The sequence below is a fragment of the Eptatretus burgeri genome, chromosome 13, assembly GCF_056783735.1.
Source record: "Eptatretus burgeri isolate ZD-2024b chromosome 13, Ebu_testis_v1, whole genome shotgun sequence".
Taxonomy (NCBI): domain Eukaryota; kingdom Metazoa; phylum Chordata; class Myxini; order Myxiniformes; family Myxinidae; genus Eptatretus; species Eptatretus burgeri.
This window is the reverse complement of record NC_140973.1, coordinates 46,862,809-46,877,220: the sequence shown is the minus strand read 5'-3', so window position 1 is coordinate 46,877,220 and position 14,412 is coordinate 46,862,809. Positions and strand designations below refer to the sequence as shown.

The following is a 14,412-nucleotide window of genomic DNA, read 5'->3' as shown; positions in this document are numbered from 1 at the left end:
CAAAACAATGTCTCTAGCGCTTTTGGCTACAGAGGCATAAACAAACCTCACAATTCATTGTTACACAAAAACAATGACAATAGCATCATAAAATAGCATTGAAGTGGACCAGTCACTGACCCACCTTAATAAGCATGAATTTCTGCATGGGCTCATACCACTGCAATAGCACGATGCTGGAGAACAGTGCTCCACACAGGTACTTGCTTCCCGTGACTGGATTTCGTACTTGGGGGAACACATCCGGTCAAGTGAGCTTTCACTTGGGGAAACACATCTGGTCAAGTGAGCTTTCACTTGGGGAAACACATCTGGTCAAGTGAGTTTTCAATTAACTTGCATGCGAATCAAGTTCCATGTTTAAAGTCAACGTGAAGGAAAAGTGAAAAGCGCACGCACACACCTAGAATGGCACTCTGTAAAGCGCATAACTCTGCAAGGCTGAACAGTTTAAGTTTTGTATCCCACTGCTAGGCCGGATCAGGATCCAGACCTTAACCAAAATCTAATCGGTTTGTTCTCGTCACCGAACTAACTCATCCACCAAGTTTCGTCATAACTAGTCCATAACTTTTTGAAATATCATGCTATAAATAGTTTTGGCAACATCTCTCAATGGTGAAGAATAAAATATAAAAATTATAAAATTCCTGTACCCGGATTCGAATGTTCACTAAAATCGAATCGATTCTTCCTCATCCCACACCCAACCTGTCTACCAAGTTTCTTCCGAATCCGTCCACAACTTTTTGAGATATCCTGCTACGTACTATATCGTATATCGTTTTTGGCCCCATCTCTCAATGGTGAAGAATCACTTATAAAATTCTAGTAGCCGGATCTGGATCGTCAGCAAAATCTAATCAGTTCGTCCTTGTCACATATCCAACCTGTCCACAACTTTTTGAGATATCCTGTTGACAAACAAACAGCCAAACAAACAGACAAAGACAGACAGACAGACAGACAGACAGACAGACAGGGGTGAAAACATAACCTCCATCCATCTTCAGTGGCAGAGGTAATAATGTTTGAAAAAAAAAAATATTGTATTTGAACCAGACATTTTCATATGCGAAGCTTAATCAAATGCATATAATTTGAGCCACAGATGGTGAGCACACAGACAACCATTCAAGGAAGATATAGAAGAGGAAGGAAACATCAGCTGAGCTAATAGTACTTGGGACACATCACCTGTAGTAGTGAAGCAACAAGGACCAACTAGGCACCAAATTTGAGCTGCAACTAACACCTCAAAGTAATAACAATGTCCACATTCACTGCTAGTCTCTAACGGCACAGACATGGTGCACCAAATAGAAATGTGCGAATCCAAAAGTTGTGTAACATTCAGAGGCATAATACAGCAAGTTTGGAAGAAATAGTTCAACAGTAATTGCTGCAGCATTTGCTTACCAACACAGCACTTCTGGCAGCCCTTCGTATCCTGAATTTTTGAAGTCACCGCAAACTTCCTGCAGTGGAGTCAAAACATAACGGGTTTACAATGGCTACAGTAACACTAGTTCAGGTCCAAGGAATTTCAAAGCAGGTGGAGGCCATAAGGCACATACAGCCAGCCTGCACAATGGTTGCCAACCTCAGGTTGATTGTCTGTGCTCTCGCCTTATCAAATGCTGAGCCTCAAGCAATGAAGCAGCACGTACCATTTTTAAAGTCTTTGGTGTGACTGAGCCAGGGTTCGAACCAACGACCTCCCAGACTCAGATTAGAAGTTCTAACCATTAAGCCATCGAGTAAAACTGCTCCAGAACAAGAGAGCTACAAAAAGGTCGCAAAATGCAATCTGGCCACCTTGGATTTAAATGTAATATTTTTTTGAAATCCACGACACTTTTTTTTTTTTAATCAACAAGACTATTGTTTTTTTTCAAATCAACAAGACAATGGTTCGGCACCTGGGGATAATCTTGTCAGGTAGCTTGTGAGTTGGGATATGAACAGGCAGGCTTTGCTGACGTCGTGCTTGCTCGAACAGGCCCAGCAAATTGTGCGAGTACAATTGTGAAGCTTTTCCTTTTGATGGAGAGGGAGGTAGGGGGGCAACAAACACATGCCCATCATTACATTTCTGGCCAAGAAACTTCAAAACCAACATGAAGAATGAGAAATCAAACTATTGATGTAGACACTCCAAATGAAGAGGTTGGGAGGGGAGAGGGGGGAGGGAGGTTGGTTACTAATCGTATGTAACCAAGAAAACACCCAAGCACACTTCCTCCTCTTCCTCAATTGGAGAAAATCAACCCTTTGCATTACTTTAACTGAACAAAAATCACATTTTAACTAAAGGGGAGCTACCTTTTTACAGCCATTATTCACTGCTGAGCAGGGGATAGCCTTTTACAGGCTCCATGCAATCATGGTTCCCTTCTTGAGGAAATGTTTTATGGCCGGATGCCCTTCCTGACGCCAACCCTGGTTGCCTCTAACGATACACAGGGATATGGTACACCTATTCTAACCGGGGCATAGACCAGGACCAGTACACTGGTACTCATTTCGCCGACCTCAGAAGGATGACAGGCTGAGTCAACCCCCTGGTGTTAATGCAGTGGCCAATGGGGCTCGAACTCAGGACCCTTGGATCCCAAGCCAGCCACCCTATCCACTAAGCCAACACCAGGCTGATAAAGGGTCCTGAGTTCGCAACAACACCAACTAAGCCGACACAATTGCAACAAATATTACATTAAAAAATAAAGACACTGTATTCCCAAATAGGACAAAATTGGTTTCATATCAATCAGAACTAGCTACATCAACGAAAGGTTAAATAATAATTTCATAATATGTGGTTTCCAATGATATCAATGGTGCCATCATGATAAATGAAGAGTGATTAAAGAGCAATTTGGCCTGAAAAGTTGTTTCGTTCTACAAAGTCTGTTGAAGAAGTTTGTTAAACATGTAAAACACCAGAATGGTAAGTGCACTACCAATCGGAGATCATGTCTTTCAGCCAGAGCAAAATCAATAACTTTGTGGCCTTATTACCTCCACCACCAAAGGTGGATGGAGGTTCTGTCTGTCACCAGGATATCTCAAAACGTTGTGGATGGATTCAGAAAAAAAATTGGTGGAGAGTTTGGGTATGTGACAAGGACATATTGATTATATTTTGATAAACATCCAGATCCAGATGCAGAATCTAGAATTTTAAAAGTGATTCTTCACCATTGAGAAAAGTGGCCAAAAACTATATCCAGCACAAGACATTGATATTTCAAAAAGTTGTGGACGGATCATGACAAAACTTGGTGGACAAGTTAGGGAGGTGATATGAACAAGCCAAGTATGTTTTGGTTCAGGTCCGGATACAGATCCGGCCGATGACTGGGATACAAAATGTAAACTGTTCAACATGGCAGAGGTGTGGGCTCTTCTCGCTCATATTTTGGCCCCTTTCGCTGTTCTGATTAATTTTATCTGAAAGGCCAATATCTATTTTGGGTTCTCCATGCCATTGGCCGAAAGGACACCGAAAGGTGTTTCAGAGAACCACCTCACCGCCGTCGAGTCTGGCATTTCACTCAAGCCGACTGGCAGGGTCTCCGAGCAGCCATCAAACTTACAGACTGGTCTCCTATCACTACTTTCTCAAACATCAACTCATCCTGGGAATTCTTTCAAAGAAACTTGCTCTCCCTCATGCACAGATTTACCCCCTCTCGTGTTCAGTTGTCTTACCCTTCCTCCCGCCCTTGGTTTACTGAAGCTTGTGGCGGGGCAGTTGTCCTGAAACAACTTGCCTTTGCCTCATGGAAAGCAAACCCAACTGAGGGCAATCTCAGTTCTTTCCACAAAGCTCGGAACAAGTGTGTATCTACCCCCAGGAGAGCCAGAAAACAACATCTTTCTCATCTCAAGTCTGAACTCTCAAACCTCTCTCCCTCCTCAAAATCCTGGTGGCGTTTAATCAAATCTGTTTCTGGTGTATGTTCCCCCTCCATCCCCTCCCTTACCTCAAATGGCCGCACTGCTGATTCCACACGTGATAAAGCTGAATGTCTAAACTCGGTGTTTGCAGCTAAATCTTGTGTCTTAAACCCATCACTATCTCTACCCACTTTACCCAGTCGCACCCAACTGTCCCTGGACTCTGTATCCTTTTCTCCTGACAAGGTGGAGAGCTTGCTTTCAAACCTTGAGTCAGATTCTGCAACCGGTCCAGACGGCATCATGGATGGAGGTCCTCAATGCCAGACAGGAAATCCGAGCCGTATCCCTGGACATATCACGTGCTTTTGACACAGTCTGGCACCCTGCCCTACTCACCAAACTCTCTTCCCATGGTATTCAAGGCCATCTCCACTCATGGCTCGCAGACTTCCTCTCCTGTCACAGTCAACGTGTGGCCCTAAATGGAGTTCTTTCATCTCCTCTTCCTGTGCAGGCTGGAGTTCCTCAAGGTAGCGTTCTGGGTACTGTTCTTTTTCTGGTTTTCATCAATGATCTCTCGGACTCTCTGGAAAATCCTCTATTTCTCTTTGCCGACGACTCCACCCTCTGACGTACCATCTGTCATCCCTCAGACCGGCAAGCAGCAGCTTCTTCGCTCACTGCAGATCTGGATAAAATCACAAACTGGTCCAACACGTGGAACATGTCTTTCAATCCAGACAAATCTCACACTCTCACTATGTCTCTTCGAAAGGACCGTTTACAAAACCCCCCCATCCACTTTCTCAACAATCCTCTGGAAGAAGTCTTTTCTTTCAAGCTTCTGGGTCTCACTATCTGCCATGACCTTTCCTGGGAAAGTCACATTTCCAACCTCGCCTCAAAAGCCAGTCGCCGACTGGGAATCCTCCGTCGTGCAAAGTCCTTCCTCAGCCCTCTTGAGCTCCTGACCACTTACAAAGCTTTTGTCCGTAGCCTGATGGAGTACTGCTCTCCCCTCTGGGCTGGTGCTCCTGCCTCCCACCTTTCTCGGCTTCACGCTGTCGAAACCAGGGCATTTAAGATCATCGGCATCTCCCGCAATGAAGCTGAGTCTTTGGGCCTCTCACTCAATCACCGCAGGTTGGTCGGTGGTCTTTCTGTCTTCTACCGACTCCTCTCCAGCCTTGCCCCCCCTGCTCTCTCTGCGATTTGTCCCCACCACATTTCCATAGGGCGCTCAAGGTCCGCCAACAACCCCCTTCTGGTAAAACTACCAAAATCACGAATCACTGCTCATCTTCACTCTTTCATTCCTCTTTTTTCCCGCCTTTGGAATAAACTTCCTCACTCTATTCTTTCCCATTCTTCCCTCCAGGCTTTCAAAACAGCTGTTCACCACCACCTCTTATCTTCCCCCATCCAAATCCTCGATCTTTTCTACCCCCGATAATCCACCCAAGCCCACTTCCTTCAATTCTCCTGCTTTCCTTCCTGAAAGTCCCTGTAATGTCCATCTTCTCTTCACCATGTTCCCCGTCCCATCCCCATCCCTCTCCCTTCCACAGTTCACCTAATGTGTCTGTTCCCCACTGTTTTGTCCCTTCCACTCCCGCCCCTCGTCTCATGCCTCCTTGCTGTGAGTTGTGTGTTAGCTCTCATACGAGCCTCGACTGAGGTAAACAACAAAAAAAAAAAGGTACGCACACTCGCCTCAAAGCTGTCTACCCTCGGTTTGAATCCCGACTGAGCTAAAAACTGTCATCCCAGTGTTTCACAGGCAGGATCGTTCATCAATGGGTGTGCCGTCCCTTGGATGGACATTCAACTGGGCGTCCAGTTTGTGGATGTTAAATATCCCACGATGTCCTTCGCGAAGAGTAGGTGAGCTATCGCGAGCGTCATGAACAAATTACGAATTCCTTCCCTGACTTCTTGGGTCGGAGTGCCCACCCAACCAGGATTGTAAACCTATCAAAGAAACTGCTTCAGCAGAACCGAAACTGTTTAGAGCATGATACATTATAAAGGCATTGGCCTGGAAGTATTCTACTCTACATCGATTTTGACAAAACCCAACAAGGATACCAGTGGGTTCACTGACTTAAAAACAACTGTTTTTAAGTTGGTTTGTGCTGATGTCTTGTGGAATTTTTTTCAGCCGATTTCTCTTTGGTATTACAACGCTGAAGCTGTTCTGCAATGAAAACTGTGGCCCTTCAGCTGCTCCTTATTGACAGGGGAACTTTTACAATAAGGAAGATATCAGCTTGCTCTTGAACTCTTTTGGCATTGAATACCGATTATCTCATCACACACAAATAGTAAAGAGGGGCATTTTTCATCGAGTCAGGCAGATCTCCTTCAGGACTAAAATTATTCAATTCACATGGAAGTATGAGTTGTTGATGAAAAGTTTTGAAAAAAAAAAAAAAAAAGAGCACACGTATCCTTCGTCAGTTTATGGCCCAATGGCTTCCGCTTGCTGCTGTCACCAATTCCCATCAGAAATTATATTCTTGAAGCATTCATTCTTTGCTGTTTTTTTTGACATTCATTTTGGAAGCACATTTCACAAAGCTAAGCATCGTTGACATGCAAATGAGATTTTGTATGCTTTCAAAAGCAAAAACATGTACATATTCCGTTAAAACTTCACATGATAACCTCATCAATTCAGATAATGCAGAAAGGGCAGTGGAGGTTTGCAGGGAGGCATCGGTAATCAGGGAGTGAGCAGAGGGTTTGAGGAGGGAGGGTTGGTGCATTAGTTTAAGATCGTAACAATGTAACCTTATTCCAGGCTGGATTAGTATTTGTGAAAAAGTGAGATTAATTCACATCTTAAAGATTCACAGGTTTAAGCAATCGACAAGGCCACGAGACTTATTGAGCCTCACAATCTTTCTTGTTGAAAAATTAAACCTTAACAGTACTTCAATTTGCTAACCCGAGGAACAAGTCACACTTGACCCACTAGTGTGCGCTTATTACGGAAATCAGATCTCATATTCCTCACAAGACACCAACAAAGCAACATGGACGTTTGAAATTAACTGAATAACTCACCGGATATAGACATCAGGACGTTATTAATAACATAGAGCCAAGAGCAGCGCCGTGGATATAGCTGTGGGGGAGGGAGGGAGGTAGGGGTAGTGAGGGACGAGACAGACAAAACTTTGCATCAACTGAAAGACATTCCCAAAGAGAAAACAGACAACTCACCTTATCAGAGGAATGTACACCACTTCCCTTCCAAATACTGCTGAAATTACTTCCATATTAATAAAAAACAAACAAAAAAAAAAAACATTGCTTTGCATGAGCATTTGGCAAAAGACTTTAAATCACAGACGTTTGAAATTAAATGGACAAAATCAAATGTTTAGGTAAACCTGCCCTGCATTTGCTTCACAGATCCAACACTTCTCGTGAGCAGACCACCAGACATTCAGTTTAATCCGTTTGAAAAAAGGAAAAATCCAAAAATATCGACAAAAGTACAAATGGATAGAGCCACAAGATGACCTCACCTGCTCCATTGTAGCCTCATGCAGCTCGTTGAGATTGAGTGTGTAAATGCCTTCCTCTGCCCCAAATATCAGGTGCTGGTCTAAACAAACCACAACACATCACCCTTACTCAAAATGTTGGTGTGTTGGCATGAATTGGAAGAAATGTGGCTTTTAAATATAAATGGTTAAACTATCCACAAGAGGTAAAAATAAATATAGTCCAATCTGTGGTCTTACAAGCAAGACAACAACACATTACCCTTACTCAAGCAACAGTGAAATAAAATAAAAGATTCAGCTCAGTTGCCCTAAAATACAGCTTTTATCCTCTCCAATGTCAATGGTAGAGTTTCATGACACTCACCGTGAGTCTCTGGATTTATCCAGGAGGAAGCACACGTGATCTTAAGTGGACAGCCGTTAAATACCTTGGAAAAGCAGGCACCCATCTGCAGGAAAAAGGTCATTTATCCAGAAACAAGCAAAAAAGTACAACGTTTAACACTCATCCCATATCATGTTCAAACGAACGATACTTTGAATCAACTTGCGAGGAATATCCAACAGCACACAAATTGTACGCAAAGGCACCAGATGTCACATGCTTCTGATGCGAGGGTAGCTAAAGGGAATCATTAGAGATTGATAATGCCCGGCTAAAAGCATTTCAGAAGGGATGCCTATTTGCTGGTGGGAAAAAAGAAAGTAGACCAAAAGGAAAATAAGGAAGGAGAAAAGTGCAATACAAACTAAAGGATGCTAGTAAACCAGCAATATGGATAAATACATATTATTGTGAAACAAGTATGTAATCATTCATATAGAAGCTGCTTCCCCCCCCCCCCCCAGAAATATCTGATCAAAATTTGGGATGTGTATTATCTTAAAGAACGAAAGTAAAAGCTGTATTTGTCCAAATTTCTCACACAGTTTCATCAAGACTAACCTTTGTTACTAGGCACCACCATCTTAAAAATGCAGTGAATTGTGGGATATCTTATGCAACATGATACATGTATTTTTTGTTGTGAATAACAATTACTTTGAAATAAGACTGAAAATTGTTCCGTCATAATGCTGTTATAGTTGTGGGGATAGATGGAGGAATTTCATTGCAAAGTTAGGATTGTATAGTGTAGTATACCCCGGTTAAAATAGGTGTACCATATCCCTGTGTCGTAAGAGGCGACAAGGGTTGCGTCAGGAAGGGCATCCGGCGTAAAACATGTGCCAAATCTCTATGCGGATCATACGGATGATCTGCTGTGGCGACCCCTAATGGGAGCAGCCGAAAGAAGAAGAAGAAGAAGAAGTGTAGCATGGCCCGTGGCCGTGAAGAAGACATCGCGATGTAACTTAAGTCGGCAAACCGTCAGCTTAAGTTGATACGTAACAAGTCACCCCTCCTCCACCACAGCAGCAGTGATCAATTCCATGACTTTGCCTATAATTTGAAGCAAGCTCGCTGGTCTGTAATTTGTTGGCCATTTCATTCAGGTGTGTGCCCTTAATCTGCCTCATTATATTGTGTCCATCTTTGTCCTCCCTGTTTGTCCCTTTCTGGCTTACATATGCTCCTCGTCTACATATTCTTCTCTGCTGCATTGACCTCTCACCTTTTGTCATCCAGCTCTTCCTGAGCCTTGACGGGTTTATCAAAATTAATTCAAATAAAAACAGATCACCATGATGGCAACACTAACAAGGAGCTAATACTCTCATTTTCCCACCTTTTGGGTGATGTGAGAAATACATCTGTGTAATATGAAAGCTAAATCTTGAACAGTTTTTTTAAATACAGTGTTGCATACACAAGCCAAGTTATCGAGATAGCTGTCATGGCAACAAAATTCAGCCAATCACAGCTATGATCTAATCAGGTTGAGATAATGTCATAAGGAAGAGATAACTGCAATATGAAAGCGAAATGTTGAATGGGTTTTGAAATATTACACACACAAAAGTACATGGACAGATGATTGGTCGGTCAGACAGCGTTCATATTAATGTCAAAGTCTATAACCTTGTTTGGGGGGGGGGGGACAAAAAGTGTTGATTGATCAAAATAAACTATTTATAGAGAACTTGAACAGCTCAATAGAACAAGTAAATGGTGATGCTTCTTCCATTCAATGTTTGCTGAGGGTCACGTCTGCTATTTTCATGGCATAAGCACAAGTCAAAAGCCCAAATATAAAATCTCAATAAATGAATCGACCATTTAAATCTCAAAAAAAAGAATAGTTTCAATAATATGAAACAGCTGCTTGAATGGAAGCACTGGGATAGACTTATTTTTTTAGAGTGTATAAGCATATTTGGGTATTTTTAGCTTCATGATATAAAGAAGGCAAATTAACTCTTTTTGTGCAAGTTGCAAAAACAGCATCAAGTTCTGGAGATGTTAAAACTCCTGCAAATTGTTTTGAACCTCAGAGACGAATGACAGTTTCTTTTTTTTCCAGCCAGACAATTTCAAAAATTTAGGAAAGCAAAGGAGCAGAATTTCTTCACTTACGAGAACCTTGGGAGTTGGAGGCAGACCGTTGATTGTTGTCGACTGAAATAAAATGAACAAATAAAAAGAAGTTACAAAACATGTACGTTGACTTTTTTAAACAGTAGTAATACTAAACGGCAATCATTGCTTATCTTGAAGGATTAAAAATAGACAACTAGGCAATGTCGAAGGTATATCGACATGGTTTTGGAAATGCACGTTCACAATGAAAACCAGGAGTCATCTGGTGGGGATCAGGAGGGTTTGTCATAATGTCTTGCATTAAATTTTTTTTTTTAACCCTTGCCAATTCTATAAATGAAACCGAAAACTCCACAACTACTAAACCACAGTCACCCATCCTCCACCACTTTTTCAACACACTCCTTTCCTTGACTCCTGCAGTTTAATTATTAATGAAATTATCAGTATGTTAACCCACCAACATAGAGTAAAACTTGATAAAAACCCACCCCTCTGATGAAATCCTCTTTTTTGTCCTTGTCCTGTGGTGGTATGTTGGGGGTTAGCTGGGCATCATCCTTGCTGATCGCTCTGTTCGCACCATTCGCCATCCCATTCGCTGAGGGTGGTAAATTAGATTATTCTGGTGTCCAAGAAGCTGTTTCACCCAGAGAACCCACAAGTTACCCAATGCTAATATTGCAAAGACTGAAAAATATATACACCCTATCAACTGCAACAGAACAAATAAACATTTCCTGTTCACAAACATGTTGAGACCACACACATAATGTATACATCAACATGATAGATTTAAGCAGTTGAGCCTTACTTGGCCCGCGGTAGACTGGAACAAATGGCGGGTCAAATGGCAGCTTCACCAGGCGGCTGAGGACCTCTGTTTCAGGTGTCAAAGACCTCGCCTGTGAATCTTCAGGATGAAGTGCGCTTTTCTCAGTGGCACTGTATGCACGTCGATGACCGGGAACACGGTCCAGTTTGGGGGGAGGAGGACGTGGAGGAGGCGGTGTGGTGTTTTGGGAAACCAGTGATGCACTTGGGGTCTTGAACGATTTGAGGGGTGTGGCAAAAGCACCACCTTCAGCCTTTAGAGTTCCAGATTTGTCTTCTTCGTCATGTTGCGCATCTGGTGCATCTTCTTCGGAATTCATACTTGTATTCTAACAGAAAACGAAAGTCATGCAGGATGTTGTCATAGAGAAAATTAGGAGGGATGATTACCTACAGAGGTTTGTGATACCCATTCATTGAACACCACCAACAACAAAAATCATCAACATTTAAATGTAAAATTTATTCACCCTATCATTTGCTCGAGGTCACCTTCCATCTACATGGAAGTCAGCCAACATCACTAAAATACATAAGCATGGTGCAAAAACAGATCCTCTTAACTACAGTCCTATTGTCTTACTTCCGATTAATTATAAGCAAAGTAATGGAATCTATCACCACGGTTGACATCAAATACTTCCTTTTCTCCAAAGGCTTGATCTCGGACAATCAGTTCGGTTTTAGACCCAGTTTCTCCACACTGGACAAGCAGCTGCTCTCCCAGAAACGGACAGACGCCCTCAATCTCAGAGAAAAGATAAGTCGTCTCTCTGGATACATCTCGAGTATTTGACAGTCTGGAACCCCACCTTGATCTCTACACTCTCCATCGATAGCATCCAAGGCAACCTGCTCTCATGGCTTACTGACTTCCTCTACCCTAGTCGTCAGCATGTGGCTGTCAATTGGATCTTCCGATCTTCTTTCTCTGTTAAAGGCCCTGTCACACCTTGACGATTTAGCCAGTGTATGCTGACGTATGAAAAATTTGTCTAAAATGCTGGTACATGTCGAATACGTTATGGGTAAGTTTTGTATACGTTAAGAGCACGATGGCATACGTCGTAGTACGCCGAACTCGTCGACAAATTTTAACATGCTCAAAATTTTTCGACGTATGCCAGCGTATGACTCACACGGTCCACGTACGCTGGCCATAAGTTGTAGGCACGTTACGCGATCGTTGACACACGTCGACACATGTTACTTTAAGTTACTCATAAGTCGAAATACGTCGAGGTAATGAAGCGTCAGTGTTCCAGACTTCATGGTTTTTTTGTGTTTTTTTTTTTTTTTTCTTCGGCATGACGGTGACGTTGACATTTCGATTTCTAGTGCGGTTATAATATAATATAATTAATAGGCTGCCGCTGAACGATTTAAATCATAACCGCGAATCATAACCGCATAACTAGAAATCGAAGTGTCAACATCACCGTCATGCCGAAGAAAAAACAAACAAACAAACAAAAAAAAAACCATGGAGTCTGGAACAGCGACGGGTTCCTCCTGTGTGAACCCCATTTTTATATCCCAATTCCCCTAAACGCTGCCAATACGACATTATACGGGAGCTGTAAGTTAGTAACACGTTCAGTAAGTTCTGTGCCGTCCAGAAGACGTCAAATACATCTACATACCTCAATATGCGTTGGAGATACGTTACACATAGGTTCAAAGCACGTTACTCATATGTTAGAAATAAGTTTCGGGTACGCTAAACATTACCTCAAGGTGTTTCGACTTATGAGTAACTTACAAGTAACATGTGTCGACTTGTTAACGATCGCATAACGTGCCTACAACTTATGGCCAGCGTTTGCGGAACGTGTGCATCATACGTCGAAAAATTTCAGCATGCTTAAAATTTGTCGACGTACTCGGCGTACTACGACGTATGCCAGCGTGCTTCAACGTGCTCTTAACGTATACAAAACTTACCCATAACGTATTCGACGTGTGCTAGCGTATTCGGCAAATTTTTCATTCGTCGGCATACGCTGGCTAAAACGTCAAGGTGTGACAGCGGCTTGACACTTCGATGTCTCGTGCGGTTATGATTTAAATCGTTGAGCGGCAGCCTATTAATAGCCTACGCCACGTGACCGTCGGCGATACGCTGCTGCGCTATGCATAAGTTCGACTATCGTTGGGCATAGGTTGTGAACGCCAACAACACGCTAAGCATTCGTTGGTATAAGTTAGCTATATGTTATTGAAACGTTCTGTGTACGTTACTAATACGTTATGCATACATCCAACTCGTTATGAATACGCCCATAACTGGAAAAAAAACATTAATAGTTCAGCGTACGCCAGCGTTTTACATACATTTTGATACGTTGCCATAGGCTCGCTAAAAAGTCAAGGTGTGACAGGGCCTTAAGGCTGGAGTGCCCCAAGGCAATGTCTTGGGCCCAGCCCTGTTCCTTATCGTCATCAATGATCGTTTCAATTCTCTGGAAAATCTCTTTGCTGATTTCTCCACCCTGTGCCATAGCATCTCACACCTTTCAATTCGTGGTTCTCCACGCGAGCAGGCAGGCAGCAGCCTCTTACAATTCTGCAGACCTTGATGGAAGCAGGAGCTGGTCCAAAACTTGGATGTCTTTTAACCTGACAAATCCAATGATCTGATTCTCTCTAAAATGACAATCTGGTGAACTCGCCCATCTACTTCCTCAGCAAACATCTTGAAAAGGGTAAGTAACTCAGGTTTGAGCCTCACCCTCAGCCATGACCTTTCTTGGGCAAAGCATATTTTCAAGTTTGCCTTGAAAGCCAGCCGCTGACTGGGGAATCCTCAGTTATTATGACAACAATAAGAGTAATAATAATAAGAATAACACTGGGCTGCATTTGAAATATTTTTTTCAGAGGTCGAGGTTTTCTCAACGGTCCTTATATGTTTTTTGCATGCTGAATTGAGAAATGTATCTTATTTCGCTCAATCAGGTAAAGTTTTTATGCAATCAAAATTTTTTTTTTTAATTCAAAATCAGACTTGCATTGACAGAAAATGTACAAACTCGACATATAATTACACACAAGTACACTTAATGTGGAAGAAAGTGCCTTCTCAATTACTTTCATTTCAATTTCAGAAAAATATAGATAAATCGTTGTTTCTGGCAACACCCAACTTCAGTCGCTCCAGCAGTCGCTGTATTCCTTCGTCTTTTTAATGTTGAATTTCACATTAACGGTACTTGTGCGTCATTATATGTATAGTTTGTACATTTTCTGTCAATGTAAGTCTGATTTTGAATTTAAAAAGTTACCCCTATGTGGGGGTGACGGTCATCTCTATAATGCTTTTTACTATCATAATAGATGAACCGTTGCCAGATATCTCCTAAAATGACAGACTCGGTAAGTTTTGAAAATGGCGACTTTCACAACTTTCGTGACCTCGTGACCTTGACCTTGACCTCGAATCCGGGAAAAAAAATATGTCGTTGGGTATCGCTCATCGACCTCTACCCACATACCAAATTTCATCAAGATCGGAAGTAAAAAGTTTTCTTTGTACCGGGAGGTGTTTTTGACCATCTTCCAGGTTACGTGGTGGCCAAACAGGACGGAGATTCAAAAATCTGTCTGGTTAGATACAAGATAATATTTTTTACTATCATAATCAATAAACAGTTGCCGAATATCTTGTAGAAT

General features: G+C 42.3%; 1 protein-coding gene across 6 annotated transcripts in view; it reads right to left on the bottom strand.

Annotated features, from left to right (window-relative positions):
- The window catches only part of LOC147014406 (mitogen-activated protein kinase kinase kinase kinase 3-like), a 187,297-nt gene that overhangs the window by 19,762 nt on the left and 153,123 nt on the right, over window positions 1-14,412 (bottom strand). For all 6 annotated transcript variants that reach the window (XM_085852329.1, XM_085852325.1, XM_085852326.1 and 3 more), the window contains 9 exons: window positions 10,721-11,069; window positions 10,398-10,507; window positions 9,943-9,984; window positions 7,789-7,873; window positions 7,443-7,522; window positions 6,976-7,036; window positions 1,923-2,040; window positions 1,420-1,478; window positions 125-228 (listed from right to left, as the gene is read on the bottom strand). In XM_085852329.1, coding sequence (XP_085708455.1) covers window positions 125-228; window positions 1,420-1,478; window positions 1,923-2,040; window positions 6,976-7,036; window positions 7,443-7,522; window positions 7,789-7,873; window positions 9,943-9,984; window positions 10,398-10,507; window positions 10,721-11,069 — 1,008 coding nt within the window. The remainder of the gene's footprint in view (window positions 1-124; window positions 229-1,419; window positions 1,479-1,922; window positions 2,041-6,975; window positions 7,037-7,442; window positions 7,523-7,788; window positions 7,874-9,942; window positions 9,985-10,397; window positions 10,508-10,720; window positions 11,070-14,412) is intronic.